Below are 27,595 nucleotides of genomic sequence, written 5' to 3' on the forward strand. Positions count from 1 at the left end.
ACATAGAGAACTTGGGAACTTACAAAGTTCAACTTTGACAAAGTGAAGGCAATATCAGACATTAGTATGTCCAAAATGTGTTGATATTGCCTTCATCAGATGGGGTGATGTCACCCCTTTAAAAGCCAAATTTTGAAGATGCACACAAATGGGGATTCAAAATAGGGATTTCCCTCCTGATCCCATGCCTAATGTCAACATGTGCTAGCTCCCATCATGGGGGATCAATGGACGTGTTTTGGGGGTGCAACCCCTTCCTCTCAGCTACTTTAGTAGCGAGGAAGGGGTTGCACCCACAAAACGCGTACATTGATATCCCCTGATGGCAGATAGCACATGTTGACACACTGTGTGCATCTTCAAAATTTGGCTGTTAAAATACTTTAAAACTTTTTTTTAAAACCCAAAATACAGGGAAAAAAAAGGGTAAAATTTTTGTGTCTTTTTATATTCTGCCTAACACATCAATGATGTTCTTCATTTTTTCTTTTTTTTTTTTTAACATCATTGATGTTTTGCTTTAGATTTTCGAAATCACGATTGCACCCCATTCTCTCCCCGCTGAGGATCTGGGCACTTTCACTGGTGAAATGAGATTCTTCTTCCACAACATCCACATCACCTAAAAACAAAAAACACACCATGTATTATAAATATGCAGGAACAGATCTCTTGCCTGAAGCTGTGGTCTCACCTGTTGTGACAATTTTGCCCACTTCCAAAACCTCTCCCTCCTCATCCTCTGCTTGTGTTTTGGTGACTTCCCCTTCTTTCGGAGATGGGGGGTCCCTGTGTCCTCAGATGTCCCGAGTCTTTTCTCCCCTATGTGAATAAAAAAAAAAGGTATACTTAGCACACAGATATTGGAGGGCAGAAATAGGAATATGAAACATTGCTTGGAAGTGTCATACAATTGTCTGTTTTCTGTGAGTTCCAAGCTGAAGACATTTTTATTTAATTTCCAAAGCTGGAATACTTACCTTTTTTGTTCAATTTTCACACATGGAGACACCCCTATAGTACCCACTGGAGCACCTGTGTGGGACAATCTAAAGTTTGATTCTGGTGTCCCACGCTAGTACTCCTGCGTCCAGATGTGTAAACAGCTGCTGAGTGTCCTCTCCTTACACTGAATCAAGTTTCCATTTAATCCTAGTTACAAACCCATCTAGACAACAAGCTTATTTTAATACAAATAGGCATGAACAAATGTAGTTAACCTGTATCTGCCTAAAATATCTTATAAGTGGGCGAACGAACAATGTTTCCTATGACCGATTACTGTGCCCATGAACATGAAAGTTGCCATTTTAAAAATTACAACAGTAAAGAAAAGCACGTGGAACAGCACGAACGTTAAGAAGAAGAAAAGGAACACATGACAAAATACTTTTTTTCAGCACTCTCTTGATTCTTCTGTACTGATCCTGCTCCCTAAATTTGAGGTCTGACGGGTGTTTCCTCAATTTCTCCTTGGATCGCCGTACCCCAAAATTCCTGTGCAGACTCTCCACAACTTTAGGCATGAACTTGGCCTTTCTCACATTTGGGTTTGGGTAAGGTCCATGCTTCCCATCATAGTAGGCCCTCTTCAAGATGTCTACCATCTCCACCATCTCTATAAAGGACATAATTGAGGCCTTCAATCTCCTCTGGGACTCCTCTGGGCTCTGGCCTTTTGTCTTTGCTGCTCTCCTCTGCATGCACATGTTGTCTCTCTGCCATTTTCTCTCCCTCTGTGCCGAAAGAGAAGGGGCGGGGAATACACTAGAAAGAATGTCAGGGGCGGCCGGAGTTTCACGCATGCTCAGTGTAGATAATCGGAACACGCTTGTGTCGTACGTATGATCTGTGAGCAGGGGACGAAGTAACGGAAGCGACGATCGTTATAACAAAGGTACAATTTTAAGTTGGTGCATCAGTGCCTATACTGCTTCTAGATTGAGGCCAAGATTAGGACAGTTTCGCCTGACATTAGGGTTTGTCTTGTGTTGTGTCTTGCAGAGAAAATGGATCTATTCAACAATTCGGACTTTAGCCCCATATTCATTGATATGTACAGGGAGCTGCCCTGTCTGTGGCAGGTAAACCACCCCTTTTATAACAATAAACCAAAGAGGAAGGCAGCGCTGGATCAATTGCTGGAGTTTGTGAAGCCGGTGATCCCCATGGCATACATCCCCTATTTGAAGGCCCTGATTGGTGGCATGGGGAGCACTTATAACAGGGAGCGCAAGAAGGTCCAGGATTCCCTGAGATCAGGATCTGCAGCAGATGCCGTTTATGTACCCAGGCTGTGGTGCTATGACAGACTGCATTTTTTGGCAGGCCAGACTGAACTCAGGCCAGCACTCTCCAGTCTTTCTTCAAGGCTTCCTCCCCCCCCCCCCCAGCTGAGGCTTCCGACAACCAGCCTGGGCCTTCCAGGCTGCCACATGTGGAGGAGCCCAGCTTGAGTCAGGTATAGCATTCTTCAAAATATTTCTGGTTGTCAAATTAATAATGTTAAATATATGTTAGTTTTGATAATTTCTGATTTCCCAAAGTGTTTTACATATCAATAGACGGTAGTGGCCACAAATGATTGGGACAAGAGTGAAAAATGCTGGGGTCAGAATGATAGTCTTTCTTATTAACATTCAAGTCATGAGCTGAAAATTGTGTGTGATTGATGAACAAAAAACTTTGTCCCTTTTTCATACACAGGAAAGTCTCAGGAGGTCGTGGAAAGTGACAGTCGGGAGGTGGCGGGGGTAAGTGGCAGCCAGGAGGTGCCCGGGCCCAGCAGCCTGCCCGAATCCCAGGTCCCTCCCCTCGGCCTTCCACAAAAAAGTGCCAGGAAGAGGAGTAACCTGAACCTAACTACTGCAGCCCTCAGAACCGCCCCCCCAGTGTTCAAGAGGACTATGCCTACATGACAGCCTGCAAAATGCTGGAAATGCAGGCGGGTCAACGCCTTTTATGTGAGGAATTAGGTTGAGGGGCGAACTTACAAGCCAAAGCAACATTTGTGAGTTGAACCATGGTCCTCCTCCTCCTCCTCCTCCAGGTCCTCCTCCACCTCCTGCCACACCTCCAACACCAGAGCTACAGCCTGGAAGGAAGCGTGTAAGGAAGACCTGGCCTGGGTTCAGTCTGGTCTGACAAAAGATGCAGGCTGTGTAAGACCACAGCCTGGGGACAGATATGTCATCTGCTGCTGTTCCTGATCTCTTGTAGTCCTGAACCGGATTGTGCTCACTATTATATGGACTCCTCAGGCCACCAATTTTGACTGTAAAATTATTGATGTCTGCCCTGGGCTACAAGGGCTTCATAAATCTCAGCAGTTTCTCCAGCGTTGCCTTCCTCTTTATTTTGTTATGACCCAGAATAAATGGATATTTATTTTTCAGAAATACTTGCCTATGTGTTTTACTTCAAAAAGGACAGTTTGTTTGCGAGTAGGCAGGTACAGTTCAAAAATACAATGTCAAATTAACAAGGGACAACAACCAACCTCTTTGAAGTAAAAAAATACAAGATAATAATGGTGTTGTGGTAACTTGACACACAAAACGAGAAATAATATTATGGAGAGCAGTAAAAAAATAAAAAATGCAGATCTTGATAAAACATAAAAAAAAAAAAAAAAAAAGTATTATGGAGATGTGACAAAACAAAAAAATTAATATTATTCTTGAGATCACGAGAAATTATAAAGAAAGAATTTTATGAGCAGCAAAACAACTTCATTCTTCTAAAGAAGAAGAGAATGCACTGCATTGAAAGATTTCAAAATTTGCAGCGTGACGAATGTGCTATGTCCATTACGAAAGCTAGTTTTACCAGACCGAGCGCTTCCGTCTCGTAATTTATTCTGAGCATGCGTGGCACTTTGTGCGTCGTAATTGTGTACACACAATCAGAATTTACGCGAACAGATTTTGTTGTCAAAAAAATTGAGAATCAGATCTCAAATTTTGTGCAACGGAAATTCCGATGGAAACTGTCCGATGGAGCCTACACACGGTCGGAATTTCAGATGACAAGCTCGCACATTTTATGTCGGGAAGTCCGACCGTGTGTATGGGGAATCATTCACAAAATTACAAAAAGATCAGGAAAAAGCCCAGGCCTTGCCTCTGTTGATAGGGCAGCTAGTAGACCAAAATGTGCTAGTTCCAGTACTTTTGCAGGGAAGGGGAAGAATTTCTACTCGTTTTTGTGATAAGAAATCCATTAGCATGTGGTGTACACATAGAAAGGAGGGAGGATGTTTAGCTTTAACTGGATAAAAAGAGTGAAGGGGGAAACAATTGAAAGAGCACCATCGCAGAGTAGGCAGATTCTAGATCCTGGTCTAATTCTGGCTTGTGAATTGATTAAGTATCAGAACACATTCAAAGTGGAAAACCCCCACCATGATGTCCTGAACCTTGATTTGTTTCAATTTTCAAAATCAGCATTGAAAGCCGCATTGTTAGGGCCTGGACCTTAACCCAGGACCTCTGCTGTGTCTGGCAGTAATTCTTCTTTTTGAGCCACCTGAGATTCTGGATAGCTCCCTGGACAATTCCTTGAATGATCCTGCATTGAACCTTGTTTCTTTTGAACTTTGAACCATTGCTCCTCCTGTGAACTTCCCGATTTAAGCCATGTCTCTGTCTTCCTGTTTTTCAGATTATTGTGCTCTCTCCAGCCAAAATCTTGCTCTTGTCACTCCAGCTGCCATCTGTATTTTTGCTACCACTCGTTACGGACCTTTGGCTTGTTCCTCCACTGCGCTTCTGCTTGATCCCTACCTGCTATATCTGCTACTGGACCATGGCTTGCTCACCACCTGGTGGGACAATCCTGAGGACCGCAAGCTGGTACTAACATGAAGTAAAACCCATCTCCAGCATCAGGAGCTCTGGTGAATACCAGTTAGTACTTAGACCCTGCAACTTAGGTGAGGTCATCCTCCAGGGTGACCTGCTTGTATACCCATCCTGCTGGTCAGTGGGAGCCTCTCTTTTGCTATAGCTACTGGACTCTGACCCCAGACCATGACATGCATCTTTTTTAGGATGGATATTGTTTAGGCGCTCATGCCCAGACAAAAAAGAGAAAAAAAAGTGTTGAACTTGAGCTGCAGGCAGTAAAAGGTCAACTTTATATCTTAAATGTTTTCGATCTTCCAAAAAACACTGGGGGAAATAGAAACACAGCTTTATGGTAACACAGATTATGTGGTGAGAACTGTGAATAAGCAGCTTCAAAAGAAAGGTAGCGGATTACCAGAAAGGAATGCTGCCGTAAAAGTACACACCCTGGTTACCAGGGGAGATTGGGAGGAATAAGCGTACTGGTCAGGATTAGACTCAAATGAAGAGATTGATATTGGTGTTGAGGAAGGTCAAGCTTGAGCTATTGTTACATCTAGACAGAGAACAGTGATACCTGAACGTACTACTATAAGGGGTAGTAATGCTCTTCCAACTGAAGAGATATCATATGCAGCAAAATGTGCTAAACATTCTTTTGTCTACCAGAGAAGAAGTATGTCCAGGCAGCGTGGCCGAAGGATCCCAGTGTAAGACTATATGTGCACAGAGCTAGAGACACCATTGTTATATTCTCCCTGCTGCATTGGATAAGAGATTCTGTAGTGCAGGTTCATGACATCCCTACAGAACTTACGGATGTAATGCATTGGTGTACAATAGGAGAGGTAATTTAAAGGCTAAGAGAGTATGGGTGTTTTGAGTGGATTGATTGCAAACCCTCTCGTGGAAGCTCCTACTGTGCATGTTAACTGGACAGAACCTGATATTGCTCTGTTTACTGCACATATAAGAAACAAGCTGCTGGCTGGTGCTCCTTCACACCTAAAAGTTGCATTACTTACAATGCTGAGTGCTATTGATGCTAAGAAGAAGGTTCATGAAGCAGCTGCTTTATTGGGACAATTAGGAGATATGGAGAGGGTCAGAGACAGGTTTAAACAAAGGATTGTGGAGGAGATAAAGCCTACAGGGAGACAGCAAATTTGCAAGAAAACAGATCTTTTGCAGTGGTGTACCAATATCAGACAATGGAAACAACCAAGGCAAAAAGGGAAGTTGAAATCCAGCCCACCCAAGGGGCGGGAGCAGAAGAGTTAAAAAAACACAAAAATGACATTTGGAAACAGAGGATGGGACGTGCCCACTCCTCTGCAGTGATAGGAGGGCAGTTCTTATGTAAAACTGGTTAAAGTTAACATGCTGAAACCAGAAAATCGCCACCAATATGTATCAGTGGCATTATATTGGCAGACAATGCATACCACAAAATGAATGGGCAGCACCTCCAAAGCGCTTTGTAAGTGCTTCAAAATGAGTCCTTTTTTTTTTTTTCTAGTCACGTGACATTAAAAAACTGGCCTTCTAGCGCTCGAAAAAGCACAGCTAAAGCAACTGGCAGCGGTTTAGAGCTGTTTTATTGGCGGAGGTTTTTGGGCACTTTTAAACCCCCCCAACAGCCGAAAAAGGGTTAAAACAACCCGCAAAGCGGTGCTTTACCAGCGGTTTGGCGGCACTGCCCATTCATTTCAATGGGCAGGAGCGGTGTATACCGCTCCTTCACCACTCCAAAGATGCTGCTTGCAGGAGTTTCTTTGACGTCCTGCCAGCGCATCGCCTCAGTGTGAAAGCACTTGGGCTTTCACACTGAGACTGCATGGGAGCCGTTTTTCAGGTACTATTTTGAGCCCAAAAGCACCTGAAAAATGCCTCAGTGTGAAAGGGGTCTAAAGCACAGTGGTAGTAGCAGTTGAAGGCTCTGAGGACAACATATATGGACTCACAAGTTGTACTGCAGATTGCAAATTGGTAAAGGCCCCATATTCAGGCCACATGTTTTAATCACAGAGCTACCTGATAACATACTAGGAATGGATATCTTGAGAGGTCAGACAATCCAAACTGATGCGGATGTGTTTTCATTTGGTATCTCAGTGCATTTGTTTTGTGTCGGCAGTATAACCTATCATCAGGGGAAATGCCAAGTGAATGCCAGAGTACATCTCTTCGCCCAAACACCACGTCAATCTCAGACATCGCCGCATCCCTGGAAAAAAAACTGTGACAGACACAATATAGGCCTGTGGTGAGCACCTTTAACTCTCCTATCTTTCTTAAATAGAAACAGAATGGAACTTAAAGGGTGACCATAGACTATCAAGTGTTAAACAAAGTGGCTCCACACCTTGCAGCAGCTGTCCCAGATATGATGTCACTGGTAGAGACTATTTCTCAAACTACTGGAGAATGGCATACAGTAATGAATTTAGTAAATGCCCTCTTCTTCATAGCCATTGGGGAGGAATCACAAAACCAATTTGCTGCCATGTGGGATAAAAAACAATATACAGTAACCGTTGTCCCGCAAGGGTACCTACACAGTCCAACAATTTGCCATGGACTGCTAGCCAGGGATCTGGCTATGTTACCAAAGCTTGACTGTAAAACAAACTTGACTACAGTGCAGATTCATATGTAAAACAGATGATGGGCCATTAACCCTACAAAGATTCAAAGACCAGCGACAGGTGTCAAATTTATAGTAATGATTTGATCTGGGCCTTTCAAGACTATTCTACAGCCTGTTTTAGACTCAAATGCAGTATTGAAGCCTCCAAAAAATGTAAAGGAAGCTTAGAGTTTTTTTTTGGTTTACTGAGCTTTTTGAGACCTCACATTATCTTGAGTCTTAGGCCAGTCTACAATGTCACTCGGAAAAAAAAAGAGACTGTATTCTTTTGGGGCTGGACCAGCAGTTGGGACTAGACACTACCAAGAGACTGTAAGGACACAATCGCTCATTAGGTCCCCTGAAACTAGATCAGCCTTTCATCTTAGTTGTGACTGCAACTGAACACAGAATGTAGTGGGGTCTGTGGCAAAAAATCCAAGGGACGAGAAGATACCATTGGGATTTTGTTCCAAACAGTTCACCCGTGCACAGAGAAGGTATAGCCCTTTAAAAAACAGTTACTGGCTGCATACCCTACTTTACAACATTTGGAGGCAACAACAAAGCAGTAGTCAGTGACGGTGAGGACTGGCCTATCAATTTCGGGGTGGGTGAGACCTAAAGGCTTGCAAATTCACACCAGTGTGGCACAAAATCAAACACTACAGAACTGGCTCATTGCAGCCAGGTATCACAACAACTGGCTGGGCACAAACTTTGAATCAAAGGTTCCTGAGTTGCCTCCAATGCAAGTGGGAGAGTCCCCTTTTAAGGAGGTCCCTCCTTCTGCTGAGTTCTTTAATCAAGACCAACAAAATGTCTGGTTTACAGATGGGTGGGACAAAATCATCCCTCAAGGTAAAATAAGAACTGTAGCAGCTTTCCAGCCAGGTACTGAAACAGTAATCCATCAAAGTGTACATGGTGATGCAAGATATCTGTGGTGATTTTATCATCTATACTGACAGCTGGGCAGGATTTAAAGGCCTGACTACTTGGCTCAGGGCATAGAAACAAGACAACTGGCAAGTGAATGGAAAAGAACCTGGGAGTTTCTGTGGCAAGGACACAAAATAATTATTCAAATCTGACACATCTATGCTCATACTGGGGATCCTAACAATGACATGGTTGATAATCTAGTCCAAGTGTCTATTGCTAACCAAGAGAATGACACTATTCTGGAAATCTTGGGAAAATGGGCACACAGTCAATTTGGACACAGGGGTACACAAAGCACATGGCAATGGGCTCAGGACAAAGGCATACCTCTATCTCAAATTTAGGCAAAAAACATTTGCAAGAAGCAAAGAAATGGCTATAAATGATGCCCATGCCAGGAAATATTTATAGAGGACAGCAACCAGGGCAAGTCTGACAAGTAGATTTCATTGGTCTTAGAAGGATAGAGAGGGCAATCTGAAACAAAGACCTGAAGCGCCAAACTGTATGTTGTCTACTGGGCGCTTGGGTTCGGCACATCACGGATCTGGTGGACAAATTACTGGAAGGGGCTGGGGAAGACCCGGCTGTCATGGTGCACGTTGGCACCAATGAAAAAGGCCGAGGCAGATGGAGTGTCCTAAAGAACGTTTATAGGTATTTGGGAGCTAAATTGAGGAAAAGGACCTCCAAGGTAGTATTCTCAGGAAAACTATTGGTACCTCAAGCCACACCAGAAAGACAGAGGGAGATTAGAGAAGTAAACAAGTGGCTGAGGAGCTGGTGTAGTAAGAAGGGGTTTGGGTTCCTGGAAAACTGGGCCAACTTCTCAGTCGGTCACCAGTACTATAGAAGGGACAGACTGCACCTTAATGAGGAGGGGGCAGATCAGCTGGGAGTAAAGATGCCAAAAAAGTTAGAGGGGTTTTTAAACTAGGCGACGGGGGGAGGGCCCAGAGGTAGAGATGGTCAGCGCGGAACATATTCCAGAGGGTAGTATTGGGGGCATTAGTGGTAGGTTGACTAAAGCACATAAACCCAAGGTAAGTATATTAACAAGTCCTAGAACGCCCAATAAGAGGATAGTATGCAACCAGTCTAAACTACGTGGCATGTTCACCAATGCCAGGGGCTTGGCGGACAAGATGGGTGAACTTGAGATACTGTTTTACGAGGAGGATTTGGATTTTGTGGGAATTTCAGAGACCTGGTTCAACAACTCTCATGATTGGCTGGCAACCATTCAAGGGTATACCCTTTATCGCAGAGATAGAGAGGGTAAAAAAGGGGAGGGGTATGAGGGACGAGGTGGAAACCTTATGGGAAGAGCTCCAAAGGGATGAAGCTAAGGTGAAAATAATACTGGAAGTATGCTATAGGCCTCCTAACCTGAGGGAGGAGGGGGAGACTGATCTCCTATCACAATTTTGGATTAGCAGCAAGGATGGGAAGTTTATCATAATGGGGGATTTTAATTATCCAGACATAGACTGGGCAGAGGGAACCATGCATTTGTCTAAAGCTCGTCAGTTCCTAAATGTCTTGCAGGACAATTTCATGGTTCAGATGGTAGACGCAGCAACTAGAAATAAAGCGTTACTGGATCTACTGATTACCAACCATACAGACCTGATCACGGATGTGGAAATACGGGGCAATTTAGGAAACAGTACGCACAGGTCAATTGGCTTCAGTATAAATCACACAAATAGGAAACATAAGTGGAATACAAAGACACTGAATTTCAAAAGAGCCAACTTCCCTAAACTACGAGCCTTGCTAGAAGGCATAAATTGGGATAAAATCTTAGGAACAAAGAACACGGAGGAGAGATGGGTTTGCTTTAAGAGCATATTAAATAGGGGCATCAGCCAATGTATCCCATTGGGTAATAAATTTAAAGAGCGGACAAAAGTCCTGGATGGCTTAACTCCAATGGAAAAATGCATATAAAAGCAAAGGAGAAGGCCTTCAAAAATACAAGGTTGAGGGATCATCGTCAGCATTCAGACTTTATAAAGAATGCAACAATAAATGTAAGGGTGCAATTAGGGCAGCTAAGATAGAACACAAAAGACACATAGCGGAGGAAGGCAAAAAAAAAAAAATCCCAAAAAATTCTTTAAGTATGTAAACAGTAAAAAAAGGGAGGACAGACCATATTGGCCCCATAAAGAACGAGGAAGGACTGGTATATATTCTCTGGGGAACCTCACTCTTTTTTTTTTTTTTTTTTTGCAAAGAATCCCCCTCAAAATCTATCCCAGGGTCTGCTATTCTTTTTGGGCGGACTCTAAGCTATTTTTTTCCTTGTTTTTGCTGTGGGATGTGTTACAGACAAAGTGACATTTACAAAGAAAAAAAAATGAAACCGTTTAATTTACTGTCAAATTACATGTCGTTACATCTTCTTTGAAAAAAATAAAACAGCGCAACCCTTCCAAAAGTCCCCCAAAATACATAGTAGCTCTTGAGCCAACAGTGGATGGCTTTTCAACAGAGAGGAATGAATGTGGTGTCTAACTGTACAATCTTCTTTAGATCTACCAACATCTATATAGTGCAAGGGCTTTCCTGATTGGATATTTTAGGTAGGTCCTAAATCTAAAGGAAATTGTACATGTATGTTAAGCTTCATACTCAGTGGTGTAGTGGATAGCATTTCGCCTAGCGATAAAAAGGGTTGCTGGTTCGAATTCCAACCACGAAACTACCTGCCTGGAGTTGGCATGTTCTCCCTGTGTCTGCGTGGGTTTCCTCCGGGTACTTCGGTTTCCTCCCACACTCCAAAGACATGCTGTTAGGTTAATTAGATCCTGTCTAAATTGCCCCTAGTATGTGTACGTATGAATGTGAGTTAGTAACCATAGAGTGTAATCTCCTTGAGGGTAGGGACTGATGTGAATGTACAATGTATATGTAAAGTTCTGCGTAAATTGACAGCGCTAGATAAGTACCTGAAATAAATGTTTCAGTAACAAGCGCTAAACTGTGCACCTTAACGCGTTACAACACATGGCAGTGCTCTATGCCTGGTGCATTGTGCAAAAATGCACCCCTATTGGCTTGCCAAAGTGTGACTCCAACCTTATAGTACAATCATCCTTTAAAGAAGTTGATTGATTTGCAAACTTTCAATTTTATAGTTTTAAATGGATTTAATCGATTGAAAACAGGAACCCAGTCAAGAATCTGATCTGAGAAGAAAGTTCTACTATTCGTGGAGTTCAGTCAGGTTTCTTCAGCTTAACTGTCTAGCAGACTTTTAAAAATAGTTGAATATTATAGTTTTTTTTTCTTTTTTTTATGGAATATTGAAATATCATTTAGATAGAATTGCTACATGTGAAGCCATCAGAAAGCTAGAAACAATAGAACCAGTACATAACAGCACTATAAAGTTAGAAAAGTTTGCTCCTAATAACAAATGTATGGTTCATGTGCTTTTCACATATTTGTTGCCTTATGGCAGCAATGGAGAGACAAATACTGTATTTGGCTGCATTTTATTCAGATAAAAGAAAGTTTTAATCTGCTAGAAAGTGTGTTCATGAAGGCAAACACTTAGGAAAAGCAAAAAAAAACCTTTTGCTTTGACACTTTAAAATGTCTTCAATAAAGAAAAGCAAATTAATCAGAGACTCAATGGAAATAGGATACTTTAACCACTTCCCGCCCGGCCTATAGCAGATTGACCGGGCGGTGGTTCCGTTATCCTGACTGGGCGTCCTATGACGTCCAGCAGGATAAGATGCCGCCGCGCGCCTGCGGGGGCGCGCATCACGGCGATCAGCGGAGCGGTGTGTCAGCCTGACCTGAAGAGCTGTTGATCGGCTTTTCCTCACTCGCGTCTGTGAGACGCAAGTAGAAATGGGCACTGATTGGCACCATTATATTTCAGTTCTGCCCAGCAATGCCACCAATCAGTGTAATCAGTGCCACCTATCAGTGCCCATCCGTGCCACCTATCAGTGCCACCCATAAGTACCCATCAGTGCCACCCATAAGTACCCATCAGTGCCACCCATAAGTACCAATCAATGCCACCTATGAGTGCCCATCAGTGCCGCCTATCAGTGCCCGTCAGTGCCACCTCATCAGTGCCACCTCATCGGTGCCCATCAGTGCTGCCGTATCAGTGCCCGTCATTGAAGAAGAAAACGTACTTATTTACCAAAAATTTTAACATAAACAAAGAAACCTTGTAAACCTTGTTTTTTTTCAAAATTTTTGGTCTTTTTTTTATTTGTTGCACAAAAAATAAAAACCGCAGAGGTGATCAAATACCACCAAAAGAAAGCTCTATTTGTGGGAACAAAATAATAAACATTTTGTTTGGGTACAGTGTAGCATGACCGCGCAATTGTCATTCGAATTGGGACAGCGCTGAAAGCTGAAAATTGGCCTGAGCAGGAAGGTGTCTAAGTGCCTGGTATTGAAGTGGTTAAATAGGATACTTTAGTCTTTAGTCCTCTTGAATTTGTATTTGCTGATTATTTGATCTTTGTATAACTGAAAAATGTATGAATCCCAGCAAATGGGTTATGCTCTGATTATGGGACATAAATATATTCAGAATTGTAATTCACCTTCTTCCCAATTGATAGTCATCATTAGATCAGTTTATTCATCTTCTAAATAAGATGAGTAAGTGAGGTTGTGTTGTCTTTTTGAAACTTAGTACAGAATAAAAGTTCCTTCCATATGTTTCTAGGTAAACTTGCCTAGAACGAATAGATCTATAAACCTTTTTCCTACAGAGTACTATGACATGACCCTTACAGGGTGTTTATTTAGTAAGATAAAGTACAGCCTCGCTTGCTCTATCCAATGAACATCTGATCAGCACTAAGGGCTTACGGCATCAATCGGTCTAATTTCTGTCTGTTGCCATGGCAAATTCATTACATACGAAGGCTGTGGAGCTTTTACTCTACCTCCTCCTCCTCTTCATACATTTATCACAGCACTGTACTCTGCTCCTACATAATATGTATTTCCTAGATTTATCAAAATATGCTAATGATTTTTACTGCTTTGCTGCCATTTGCAATAGCAGAAGACAAAGACAGCTAAAATGCCAAATTGTGTTTTACATTTAAAACAAAAGAAAATTCAATAAATTTAAGCTCAGAAATGTAAAATTGAAGCAATTATGCTAATGTAATATGTATATTGGAAGAAAAAAATGATTGAGCGTTAAAATATTAAATATCTATTTTGCTGAATACAGTAGATTAAAAAAAAGTATTTTGGAAAAGATGGTTTTATATATATATATATATATATATATATATATATATATATATATATATAGATGTGTGTGTGTGTGTGTGTATATAGATATAGATATAGATCTATATATATATATATATATATATATATATATATATATATATATATATATATATATATATATATATATATATAGATATAGATCTCTATATATATATATATATATATATATATATATATATATATATATAATTTTTTATTTTTTTTTAATTCTGATGGACATAAGCAAGTGATTATCAAAATGTATGTGTTATTGGTTTGAAAATCTTGGTTACAGTATTGTTTGTAATTTTGTATGCACATAGAGGTGGCCATATTTGGTCATTACGATTTCATTGCGTTAGGCCCCCTTTCACACGGGACGGATCCGTGTTGATCCGCCCCGTGTTTATCCGCTGCTCAGCGGGGATCGCTCCGTTTTCCCCAGCTGAGCAGGCAGATGACAGGGCGGGACCCGCACACTGTGCAGGGACCGCCCTGTCAGATCTCCGCTCTCCCCTATGGGGGATCGGAGGAACACGGACCGTCTGTCCGTGTTCATCCGATCCGCTCTGCAGACGGATAGAAAAATAGGATTTTCTTCCGTCCGCAGAATCGGACGAGAGCGGAGCCGGACAACATCGGGTGTTAGCGGATGTACATCCGCTGACACCCGCTATCCCATAGGGATGCATGTATGTCCGTATTTCATCCGAAAACGGATGGATGAAATACGGACATACTGTCCGCATGTGTGAAAGGGGCCTAACTCCATGGTTATCAAATCTGACTGATTGAAAACAAAGCACTCTATGTGGGTAAGATTTTATTTCAGCGGTAGTTGAAGGGGGAGAGTGATTGCAACAATATAAAGGTAGCTGCCAGAGGAAGAAACAATAAAGGTGTATATGTATTAGGTTAATGGAAATATGGTACAACTTGACACTGTGAAGCTACAGTGTTTCATCACACACATACTGTAGCTTAACTCCATTATTTAACCATCTGAGCTCTGGAAGGTTTTACACCCTCGATGACAAGGTCAATTTTTGCTCTTTAGCACTGCACTTCTTCAACTGGCAATTGCGCAGTCATGCAATACTGTATGCAAATGAAAATGTTATCATTTTTTTCACACAAATAGAGCTTTCTTTTGTTGATATTTGATCACCACTGGGTTTTCTATTTTTTGCGATATTAACAAAATAAGACCACAAATTTTGAAAAAAAAAAAATGTTTCTACTGTCTGTTATAAAACATATTCAGTAAAATTGAAAGAAATACATTTAGGCCAAAATGTATTCTGCTACGTCTTTTGGTAAAAAAAATCCCAATAAGTGTATATTAATTAGTTTGTGTAAAAGTTATAGCATCTACAAACCATGGTATATCGCGTATACATATTTAAAAATTGATGTGCTGACGGCTCATTTTTTGAGGCCTTTAAAATGCCAGGACAGTATAAATACCCCCCTTTTTGGAAAGTAGACAGTCTGAGGCATTTAGTAAAAGGCATGGCAAGTTTTTTGAAGTTTAGTTTTGAAGTAATTTTTTGTAAATTTTTTTGGAAAATATAAAGAAATTTTATAAAATGTTTGTTTTTTTTCTCAAATGTCTTCAATCCAGAAAAGCAAATTGATCAGAGACTCAATGGAAATAGGATACTTTAACCACTTCCCGCCCCAGCCGATAGCAGATTGACGGCCTGGCGGTGGTTCTGTTATCCTGACTGGACGTCATATGACGTCCAGCAGGATAACATGCCGCCGCGCGCCTGCGGGGGCTCGCATCGCGGCGATCGGCGGAGCGGTGTGTCAGCCTGACCCGAAGAGCTGTTGATCGGCTTTTCCTCACTCGCGTCTGTGAGACGTGAGTAGAAATGGGCACTGGAAAATAAATATAAATGAAATATTTTTTGGAAAATATAAAGAAATTTTATAAAATGTTTGTTTTTTTTCTCATTTTTTTTACATACTATCACCAGTGCAGTACAGCATCATATAGCTGGTGTGGTGGTGATCAGGGATACTGACTGGTGACAGTATGTTAAAAAAAATAAAGAATTTTTTATTCAATTTTTTTTTTCTAACTTTTTTAATTGTTTACTATTTTTTTGTACATACGTTAATTAGAGTAGCTCGGTGTCACCGTAGTAACACTATACTACACTGAGGGGTGATCAGGGTTTTTTTTTTTTATACTTTGCTGATGATAATCATTGTAACAGAAAAGTTATATTCATGACAATTGTGATCAGCTGTAGCCAATCACATATCACTAGTAATTACATTGTACAGGGTGCTGTGGTTGGCCCATATACCATGTGATAGCTGTGGACCAATCACAGCATGAGAAACACATCCGCTATGAATGAAGCTTTGTTGACATTGTGATCATGTAATTACATCGCGATCACATGATTACCAGGCCACGGGTACCGGGATCCCCAAACCCATGCCTAAAATGGAGCAGGCTCGATGGCGTACATGTACGTCATCCGGACTGCCTGTGCCGAGCCTCCCCCAGTAAAATTACTGTGGGCAGTTGGCAAGTCGTTAAAGAACATATGCAGGTGAGGTTTTGCAATAAGCGACATGTAATAGCAAAACAGTTTTGCTCCCTACAATTGACCGTTTGTCCCATTGAAAAATTGCTTTGTGATACTAATCTACACCAGTACCTAACATCTATAATCTCTTACAATCAGCTGAGCCTCAACCATTTACAATCTCTTATGATAAATAAAGATTGTTGTCTTACCCCAAGCAGTGTGCTCTGCATGTAAAGCCAATGGCATTAACTGGTTTCACATATTCTGGTCTTGCCCCAAGATCTTTCATTTATTTTACCACTTGTATTTGTTTCCTACCGAAAAATTAGGTTTACTGGTTCCCCATACTCCTTAAAGCCCTGTTACTTTACCCCTGGTTATTGTTTAAGACTTTATCTCTTGGTCACATAAGAAGATCAGGTTTCTGCAGATCTGCTTCTATCAATATTATTATTATTATTATTGTTACAATTATTATTATACAGGATTTTAATAGCGCCAACAGTTTAAGCAGATTTTTATAACAGGAGGGCAGAAGGTACAGTTACAATACAGTTCAATACAAGAGGAATCAGAGGACCTTGTTCGTTAGAGCTTACATTCTAAAAGGGAGGCTCAGGTGATACAAAAGGTAATAACTGTGGGGGATGAGCTGATGGAGAAAATAAAAATACAGTGATTAAGTGAAGGTATGATAGGCTTCACTGAAGAGAAGGGTTTTCAGGGGACTTTAACAGAGCGGTGCTCATTCACAAGTACAACAGGGTTATAAAAAAACAGTACAACTCTTATTAAGGTTAACAAAAGAGAAAAGATACACATTACATTTACATTTCCATATAAATATGGAACGGACTAAAATACAATTCACCAATGTACATACCAGCATAATGAGTAGATCATTGTTGAATTACTGAGGCTGTACTCTCTATGCATTTCGCAGGACAACGCCCACTTCATCAGGAGACAACCAAAGTTGGTTTAAATGTCCATCTGTGGAGGAGCCATGTCATATAGAATAAAATAAACAAATGGTTTACAAAGTGCATCGGTTTTCAAAAAGTAAGCAGCATCCAATGTCCTAAACACAATATACTCATATAGCGGGGAAATCAAAGGTAAAATCTGCAGAATCAAGACCATATATTGATGGCTATGTAGAGCAATATTATCTGGATCCTAATGCTGTGGACCAGCACAGCAGAGGTTCCCCCTGGGAGCTGAGGGTGGGTGGACAGCCAGGCGGCGGGGAACATATGGAGGGCCCCCCACTGCAGACCCCCTGAGAGAAAGAGAGTGAGAAGTCCTGTGAAGAATATAAAGGGAAAGACACATGTAGTTAAAAATATAAAATTTGTGAATTGAAAAGTGTATCTAAGCGAGAGTTATACATTATGTACGTAAATGATAGTAACAAAAATACAAGTGACAAGTGAAGCCAGTAATATATACGATGCCCTGAATGTCCAAAAAAAAAAAAATGATGATCATGTGTGTGAAGGAAGCAAAAAGAGCAGTATAGAACTAGGCCAAGATTAGTGATGCACAACTAGGAGCAGCACTCTGTGTAATTTAAGAAAGCATTACCTTTCAATGCAAATGTCAGTAAAGAAAAGGAACCCACCATCATGGAGGGATGCTGGATCTCCAGAATGTCAGACAAGTCTGCAGACAGAGCACTCACCACAGATATACCCCCCCAACCTAATTGAAGGGCCGCCCCCCCACCCAACATCATGTGACAGCTGGAAACGGGATCCACCTGTACCCACTTAAACAAGAGTGGCAAAGAGCCACCATGGACGGAGGTGAAGGCACCATCGTGGACCAGCAGGTGAAGTGCTGGGGCGGAAGCCGAGCCCCTGTGCGTCATGGAAATATCATGATACACCCATACGATGCCAAAGTTTTAAATGGCCAAAGGGTGAAAAGATTCCTGATCCAAGCAATGACCCTAAACGAAGAACCCACCACAAAGGGGATCAGGAACCTCCAACTGCCAAAATTGTGGGGCAACAATCTCAGTCATTGGGCAAAAAGGGAGGATCCTCGGTACAACCTTCTCCTCATAAAGTTACTAACCCTAATACACCCGGAGCATCAGCATCTTCTATTTCCCCCATACCAAATTTAGAACTTACCAACTCAATCAGTTGCGCATGATTGGGTAATTGTTCAGTATACAGTCAGGAAAATGGGAACAGACAAATGGATGACCAACTACAGACCGGGACCCGTGAAATGATCAACTTGTCATCTTACACTTTAACTGATACTGAAAGACAGCTACTTCTTAAGGAACCCAGCTTCTGCCCACAATCCAACCATGATCATTTTGAGGTAAAGATCTGAACCTCTTTGTATGTAACCTCCTATTGAAACAACTATACCAAAAAGACAGACAACGAACCCTCGGCCCACCCCTGCCCACTGACTATACTAAACGGGATTTAAAGATGCTAAATTGGCTAAATTATTGGCTGAAAATGAACCCCCAGACCTTATTAATTGTATCGATTTAGAAACAATATTACGTTCGGTTAAAGGAAACACTGCCAATCCGAATATATTAAAGAAAAAATCTACAAAATTTTCACTCAACTTAAATTAACCCCAGCATAGCTTTACTTTTAAAGCAGGTCACGGCCAAAATTGAAAAAATGTAAGTTTCCAAAAGACAGAGTTCTAATCTAACTGCACAAAAAACGGAGGCCCTACAAAATCTTAAGACTTGGCAGGACTTGACTATAAAATCTTCAGACAAAGGGGGCAATATTGTTGTCATGGACACTAATAAATATGAACAAATGTGTTTGGATGTCTTATCCAATAAAAACAGGTACAAGCAAATCAACCCTCCTTCAGTTTCAACTGTTACTCAAAAATGTTATAGTTTAGTGGACTCATAACCAAGCAGATATGGGAATTCATTAGAATATCACATTCAAGGGAAGCATGTTTCTATACACTTCCCAAAACACATAAGTGTCAGGTCACCTTGAGGCTAGGGAGCAGATGCACACGGTTAGGATCAGGAGAGCACCGCAAGGTTTTGGACCCTATGGCTGACTGCTGCGGATGGGAGTCAGGGTGGTAAGGAAGGCAGGGCCGCTGTAACACCAACATGGATCCCACCGGGGTTAGAGCGTAAGATTCCCTAGGGCGCAGAGTCTAAGAGCCAACAGGTGTTCACCAGAGCCTTTAGTGGTGAGGATGGACTGGGCTGCAACTGGCTCCAGGTCGTGACCCCCAGGGTCTCCCCCAGCTCACACCCACAGTAGGCAACAGGAGGATAGGCATAGTAAGGGAATAAGCCAAGGTCGGGGCCACAAGCAGACAAGGACAACAGAGTTCACGCCAAAGGTTCAGGGTCACAGGCAAACAGGGATAGTCGGGGACACGCCAAAGGTCAGGGTCACGAGCAGACAGGAATAGTTGAGAACACGCCAAGGTCGGTAACAGAAACAAACGTAGAGCACACGGCAGGCAGGAAACAGGAAGCCAAACACACAAAGGTTGATCAGCAGAGCTGGCCTGCAGTGCAGAGCTTAATATAGGTTATTAATATAGAGATCTCTGATAGGAGCTGGGGTGGAGCCATGCTAGAGGAGAGATTATAAAAGCAGTCAGGTGAGAGTCAGCTGGTCTCTAGAGATGAACGCATGGAGACAGGTAAGCTGACAGACAAAACTCTATTGCATAACCATGACAGTACCCCCCCTCTTACGAGGCCTCCCCCTTCCCCGCCTGGAACCAGGTTTAGAGGGGAACTTCAAATGAAACTTACAGGTCATAGGAAGAGGAAGTTGAGGGTGTCTTCCATAAACAGTGACAAAGGGTGTTTTCTGAGAACTGACGATTATTGTGGGAGAACTCTGCCCACAGGAGTAGTGATGCCCAATCATCGTGATGAGCCGAGACCAAGGTACAGAGAAAGACCTCCAACTCCTGATTAACCCTCTCAGTCTGGCCATTGGATTGGGGATGGTAAAAAGAGGTAAAATCCAGGGTAATGTTGAGGAATTTGCAAAAGGCTCTCCAAAAACGAGAAGTAAACTGAACACCCCTGTCCGAAACGACATGGGAAGGAACACCATGAAGGCGGAAAATTTCTCGTACAAAAATGGGAACCAAGGCAGAGGCAGAAGGGAAACCAGGAAGCGGAACAAAATGAGCCATCTTGGAGAACCGATCGGTTACCACCCAAATGGCCGTATTATTCTCCGACAGTGGAAGATTGGTGATAAAATCCATGGCGATGTGAGACCAGAGCTCCTTAGGACTGGGCAAGGGCATGAGAAGACCAGCAGGGGCTTGTGTGGAAGATTTAGACTGAGCACAGACATGACAAGCCTTAACGTACTCTTTAACATCAGAACAGAGATTAGGCCACCAGTTGTGATGACTGATGAGCAGGAAGGATCGGAGGAACCCAGCATGACCTGCCACCTTGGAATCTTGTCCCCAACAAAGGATCTTAGCTCCGTGGGAACAAAGGTCTTGCCAGGAGGAATTTTTGATTCCAGGGTGGTAGAATGGGCAACAATAAATAAGTAGGAATACCGAGCTCAGACTATAACTTCTAAAAACCAAAGCCGCAACAATAAACCATCTAATATCTAATGGTAGTAATCAAAAATAAAATTAAAAGGTTGCGCTAAATTAATACCATGCAAAAATGACTGGCGTATAAAATCATAAATTGATACACGTGGACACCTATAAGTAAACTAGGAATCAATAAAAAGTGAATACAGGTAACAAAAAATCAAACAAGGAAAATCAAAACCTCAATAAATCCTTCAAAGTGTCCATAAAGTAATGCAATAAAAGCGTGTCTTCCCTTAGATGAGGAGGGCTAGTGTATAAACATATATGTGTAATAAAGTCCACAATAGCAAAATCTTGATGGTGAACTCTGTACTTCAATGTAAACAAACAAAAGGCAAAAACTTAAAATTACATAGATGAATAAAAGCCGGCTAGCTAAACAAACAGATAAAGATCACCCGTGTGCCGAGTAACATGTGGCGTGATTGCGTCAGCACAACGCACCGCCCTCGGGTTGCCTTTCGTTTGTTTACACTGAAGTACAGAAAACATCATCAAGATTTTGCTATTGTGGACTTTATTACACATATATGTTTATACACTAGCCCTTCTCATCTAAGGGAAGACACGCTTTTATTGCATTACTTTAGGGACACTTTGAAGGATTTATTGAGGTTTTGATTTTCCTTATTTTATTTTTTGTCACCTGTATTCACTTTTTATTGATTCCTAGTTCACTTATAGGTGTCCACGTGTATCAATTTAAGATTTTCTATGCCAGTCATTTTTGCATGGTATTAATTTAGCGCAACTTTTTTATTCTATTTTAGAATGGGCAACAATGCATGAGGTCGGAATGATCGGCTCAGGATTAGGGGTGGACTCCTCGTCCAAAGTGTCAAATGACCTAGAGAGCGCATCAGCCCGACCATTGCAGGAACCAGGTTTGTACGTAATCGTGAATTTAAAACGAGAAAAGAAGAGACTCCACCTGGCTTGTCTGGGGTTCAGACGTTTAGCATTCTGTAGGTATTGTAGATTCTTGTGATCAGTAAAGATCATTTTGGGGAGAGGGGAAACCTCCAAGAGATGATGCACTCCAATGCCAATTTAATTGCGAGAAGTTCCTGATCACCAATGGCATAATTTCTCTCTGCCTGAGAAAATTTTTTTGAGAAGAACGCACATGGTTGATGTCTCTTATCAAAGAACTGAAGAAGCACAGCTCCCACCCCCATCGAAGAAGCGTCTACTTTAATAAAAAATGGGTCCCCAGGATTTGGTCTCCTCGAGAGGTCCAGAAACAAAGGCCTGTTTCAGATCGTGAAACGTAGAGACAGCCTCGGGAGGCCAGTCTTTGGCATTTGCACCCTTCTTGGTCAAAGCGATAATAGGCGCAGCAATGGAAGAGTAATTCCTTATGAACTGCCTATAATAATTTGTGAAGCCAGAAAAGCGTTGTGTGGCCTTGAGGCTAGCAGGAAGGGGCCAGTTGGTAATGGCCGAGACCTTTCCGGGATCCATGCGAAGACCCAAACTAGAAACAAAACATCCCAGAAACATCCTCAGGACATTCAAAGGAACATTTCTCCAGCTTGGCATAGAGATTATTCTCTCTAAGGCGCTGAAGTATGGTGCGGACATGGTTTCTGTGAGCAAGCAGATTTTCGGAAAAGATGAGAATGTCATCCAGATAGATGACAACAAACTGGTACAGTAGATCCCTGAAGATTTCATTGACAAAGTTCTGGAACACAGCTGGAGAATTACACAAACCAAAAGGCATAACCAGGTATTCGTAATAAAAAGACAAATGTAAAAAATACTAAAGCGCTGATACGGATGTATGTGGGTGATGTGAGATAATACAAGCTGCAACCAATCTAATAGTGCTGTGTCACCGTGGTTAAAGAAATAATAAAAATATAAATTAGTGCGCTAAATAAATCAATAATGTGTCCTAAAAAATATCCAAAATTGCCAAAGAGCTATGTGATAACAAATGTGAATACAAATAAATATCCAAATTACCAGAGTGCTATGTAATAATCAATAAAATTGTGAATATATACCACAAATAAAGTATCATACAGTGTGCTGTATATGCGCCATATCACCGTGAAATAAGAACATACATATGGGGGTCACCATACAGTGGGGCAAAAAAGTATTTAGTCAGCCACAAATTGTGCAAGTTCTCCCACTTAAAAAGATGAGAGAGGCCTGTAATTGTCATCATAGGTATACCTCAACTATGAGAGACAAAATGTGGAAACAAATCCAGACAATCACTTTGTCTGATTTTTGAAAAAATGTATTTGCAAATTATGGTGGAAAATAAGTATTTGGTCAGTATCAAAAGTTCATCTCAATACTTTGTTATATATCCTTTGTTGGCAATGACAGAGGTCAAATGTTTTCTGTAAGTCTTCACAAGGTTGTCACACACTGTTGCTGGTATGTTGGCCCATTCCTCCATTCAGATCTCCTCTAGAGCAGTGATGTTTTGGGGCTGTCGCTGGGAAACACAGACTTTCAACTCCCTCCAAAGGTTTTCTATGGGGTTGAGATCTGGAGACTGGCTAGGCCACTCCAGGACTTTGAAATGCTTCTTACGAAGCCACTCCTTCGTTGCCCGGGCGGTGTGTTTGGGATCATTGTCATGCCAAAAGACCCAGCCACGTTTCATCTTCAGTGCCCTTGCTGATGGGAGGAGGTTTACACTTAAAATCTCACGATACATGGCCCCATTCATTCTTTCATGTACACAGATCGGTCGTCCTGTTCCCTTTGCAGAGAAATGGCCCCAAAGCATGATGTTGCCACCCCCATGCTTCACAGTAGGTATGGTGTTCTTTGGTTGCAACTCAGCATTCTCTCTCCTCTAAACATGACAAGTTGTGTTTCTACCAAACAGTTCTACTTTGGTTTCATCTGACCATATGACATTCTCTCAGTCCTCTTCTGGATCATCCAAATGCCCTCTAGCAAACCTCAGACGGGCCCGGACATGTACTGGCTTAAGCAGGGGGACACGTCTGGCATTGCAGGATATGAGTCCCTGGCGGCGTAGTGTGTTACTGATGGTAGCCTTTGTTACTTTGGTCCCAGCTCTCTGCAGGTCATTCACTAGGTCCCCCTGTGTAGTACTGGGATTTTTGCTCACCGTTCTTGTGATCATTTTGACCCCACGGGGTGAGATCTTGCGTGGAGCCCCAGATCGAGGGAGATTATCAGTGGTCTTGTATGTCTTCCATTTTCTAATTATTGCTCCCACAGTTGATTTCTTCACACCAAGCTGCTTGCCTATTGCATATTCAGTCTTCCCAGCCTGGTGCAGGTCTACAATTTTGTTTCTGGTGTCCTTCAACAGCTCTTTGGTCTTCACCCATAGTGGAGTGACTGTTTGAGGTTGTGGACAGGTGTCTTTTATACTGTTAACAAGTTCAAACAGGTGCCATTAATGCAGGTAATGAGTGGAGGACAGAGGAGCCTCTTAAAGAAGAAGATACAGGTCGTATCATGGTAGGTGACCAAATACTTATTTTCCACCATAATTTGCAAATAAATTCTTTCAAAAATCAGACAATGTGATTGTCTGGATTTGTTTCCACATTTTGTCTCTCATAGTTGAGGTATACCTATGATGACAATTACAGGCCTCTCTCATCTTTTTAAGTGGGAGAACTTGCACAATTGGTGGCTGACTAAATACTTTTTTGCCCTACTGTATACTAAAAAAAACCTTAATTTCGTGCAGAACTGAAGGGGTTGTCTATATGTTGCAGTGCTCGTGTTCACTGCAGTATATAGGAAGAACCAAGCGACCTATGTGGAAGCGTATACAAGAACATATACAGAACATCAGAAATGGCTTCCCTAAGCATAGCGTATCTCGCCACTTCGCATCATATCACAATAAAGATCCTACGTGTCTAAAATTCTGGGCTATAGATAAATACAAAGCCCACTTGAGGGGAAGCTCATAGCTCTTTGTCAATTTTGTATATTTTTTAGGACACATTATTGATTTATTTAGCAGGGTGGGAACTCAATATTTAGCACACTAATATATATTTTTATTATTTCGGGTATTCGGAATGCCCGTCCCTAGTCTTAATCGCTGTCTTCCATTCGTCACCTTCCCGTATTCGAATAAGATTGTATGCACCTCTGAGATCCAACTTGGTGAAAATGGAAGCCCCCTTCAACCTGTCGAATAGCTCAGATATTAGAGGTAAGGGGTATCGGTTTTTGATAGTCACTGTGTTTAAACCTCGATAGTCGATGCAAGGTCTGAGGGTACCATCCTTTTTGGCAACGAAAAAGATCCCTGCTCCTGCAGGCGACGAGGATTTCCGGATGAAACCTCTCTCCAGATTCTCAGCGACATACTCAGACATGGCCTGGGTCTCTGGAATGGACAGAGGGTAGGTATGACCCCTGGGCAGAGTTGCTCCAAAGACAAGGTCAATGGCACAGTCAAAAGATCTGAGGGGAGGAAGCACTTCAGCAGACTTCTTACAGAACACATCCCAGTAATCGCTGTATGCCGCGGGAAGATCAAAAGATATGGATGTGGTAGCAATGGGAAGTCTCTCCTTGGGGGCCACCTTGAAAAGACAGAACGAGAAACATGAAGGGCCCCAAGCCAGGATCTGCCCATAAACCCAGTCCACATGTGGAGAGTGGAGCTGTAGCCAAGGAAGGCCTAATACAATGGGGGTAGAGGCCTTGGGTAGAATGAGGAAGGAAATCCATTCCTGGTGGAGAATCCCTACTGACATCCTAATAGGTAGCGTCTGGAAACGGATAAGGCCCCCTGGGAGAACAGTGCCATCAACTGCCGAGACTACCAGTGGTGTAGCGAGGGGAGAGAGGGTAAGCTTCATAGAAGAAGCAGTTCTCCAGTCCATAAAATTGCCGGCAGCCCCGGAGTCCAGATATGCTAGGACCGATTGGGGAGAAGAAGACAAGAAGGTGATGTTTCTGGGTCCAATACTTCACCTTCTAAATGTATTAGACCCGAGCGTTTCCAGGATGAAGCGAGCACGAGTCATGAAAATGACCCTTGCCCCCACAATAAAGACACAAGCCCAGAGTTCTGCATCTAGCACGTTCTTCGGGGGTTAGTCTGGTCCGGCCCAGCTGCATAGGTTCCTCAGCAGGTAGAGGATGCTCCACAGGGCGACGGGGGAAGGGTTCAGGTTGACTAGGACCTAGGGAGTTCTGGCGTCTTTTTTTCTAGGGACCTCTCCTGGAAACTAATGTTAATCTGATTACACAAGGAAATTACATCGTCCAGGCCGGCGGGGATGGCTCTTCCTGCTAATTCGTCCTTCACTTGGTCAGAGAGGCCATGTAAAAAGGTTGCAACCAGGGCCTCATTGTTCCAGCTTAATTCAGCTGTGAGGATACGGAACTGAAGCGCATATTTTCCCACTAAACAAGATTCTTGGCGAAGGCATAAAAGGGCACTAGCCGCTGAAGAAACCCGAGCTGGCTCCTCGAAGATATTACGAAAGAGCTTCAAGAAGTCGGACAGGCTGGAAACCACTGGGTCATTTTTCTCCCAACAGGGGGGCAGCCCAGGCTAAAGCTTCACCGGAGAGGAGAGAAATGATATAGGCTACCTTAGCCGGATCAGACAGAAAGTTTTGAGGCTGGAGCTGAAAATGAATGGTGCATTGGCTGAGGAAGCCCCTGCAGGCCTTGGAGTCCCCAGAGAAACGGGCTGGAGCTGGCAGTAATAATAAATGCTTGGCTGCGATAGGTGCAGCTGCTGATTGTACTTGAGGCTGCAGGTTCGGGTTTCCCAAAGAGGCCTGGAGCTGCTCGAAGCGGGAAGCCAGATCTTGAAGGAATCGCATCACCTGAGTCTGATTAGATTCCTGGGTCTCGAGTCTGCGAACTATGCCCTGCAATGGATCGGCTGCAGGAAGGGGCACGTCAGCCGGGTCCATGGCTGATCAAACTGTCAGGTCACCTTGAGGCTAGGTGACAGATGCACACCATTGGGATCAGGAGTGCACCACAAGGTAGTGGACCCTACGGCTGACTGCTGCAGATGGGAGTCAGGGTGGTAAGGAAGGCAGGGCCGCTGGAACACCAACACGGATACCACCGGGGTTAGAGCATAAGATTCCCTTGAGTGCGGAGTCTAAGAGCCAGCAGGTGTTCGCCAGAGCCTCTAGTGGTGAGGATGGACTGGGCTGCAACTGGCTCCAGGTCGCGACCCCCAGGGTCCCCCAGCTCACACCCACAGTAGGCAACAGGAGGATAGGGATAGTAAGGGAATAAGCCAAGGTCGGGGCCACAAGCAGACAAGGACAACAGAGTTCATGCCAAAGGTTCAAGGTCACAGGCAAACAGGGATAGTCGGGGACACGCCAAAGGTCAGGGTCACGAGCAGACAGGAATAGTTGAGAACACGCCAAGGTCGGTAACAGAAACAAACGTAGAGCACACGGCAGGCAGGAAACAGGAAGCCAAACACACAAAGGTTGATCAGCAGGGCTGGCCTGCAGTGCAGAGGTTAATATAGAGTTCTCTGATAGGAGCTGGGGTGGAGCCATGCTAGAGGATAGATTATAAAAGCAGTCAGGTGAGAGTCAGCTGGTCTCTAGAGATGAACACATGGAGACAGGTAAGCTGACAGACAAAACTCTATTGCATAACCATGACAATAAGAATCTCACAAATTCCCCTGAATCCCCCGAAAATGCAAGTCGATACATCGATTCGGTACTGAGACCATTTGTAGTTGCTATTTCCTTCTACTTACAGGACACGATGCA

The 27,595-nt window shown here is 42.7% G+C and overlaps 1 protein-coding gene across 2 annotated transcripts in view; it reads right to left on the minus strand.

Moving 5' to 3' along the window:
- Positions 1-323: 323 nt before the first annotated feature.
- TRAF3IP2 (TRAF3 interacting protein 2) overlaps positions 324-27,595 on the minus strand; it is a 109,567-nt gene continuing 82,295 nt past the window's right edge. The window contains exons 10-11 of one of the 2 annotated variants that reach the window (XM_073627095.1): positions 695-822; positions 324-622 (exon numbers count right to left, since the gene is read on the minus strand). In XM_073627095.1, the coding sequence (XP_073483196.1) occupies positions 736-822 (87 nt within the window). In that variant the 3' untranslated portion in view covers positions 324-622; positions 695-735. The remainder of the gene's footprint in view (positions 623-694; positions 823-27,595) is intronic. The other variant, XM_073627096.1, reaches the window with a different exon arrangement.

This window comes from Aquarana catesbeiana, linkage group LG04 (genome assembly GCF_042186555.1).
Source record: "Aquarana catesbeiana isolate 2022-GZ linkage group LG04, ASM4218655v1, whole genome shotgun sequence".
NCBI lineage: Eukaryota > Metazoa > Chordata > Amphibia > Anura > Ranidae > Aquarana > Aquarana catesbeiana.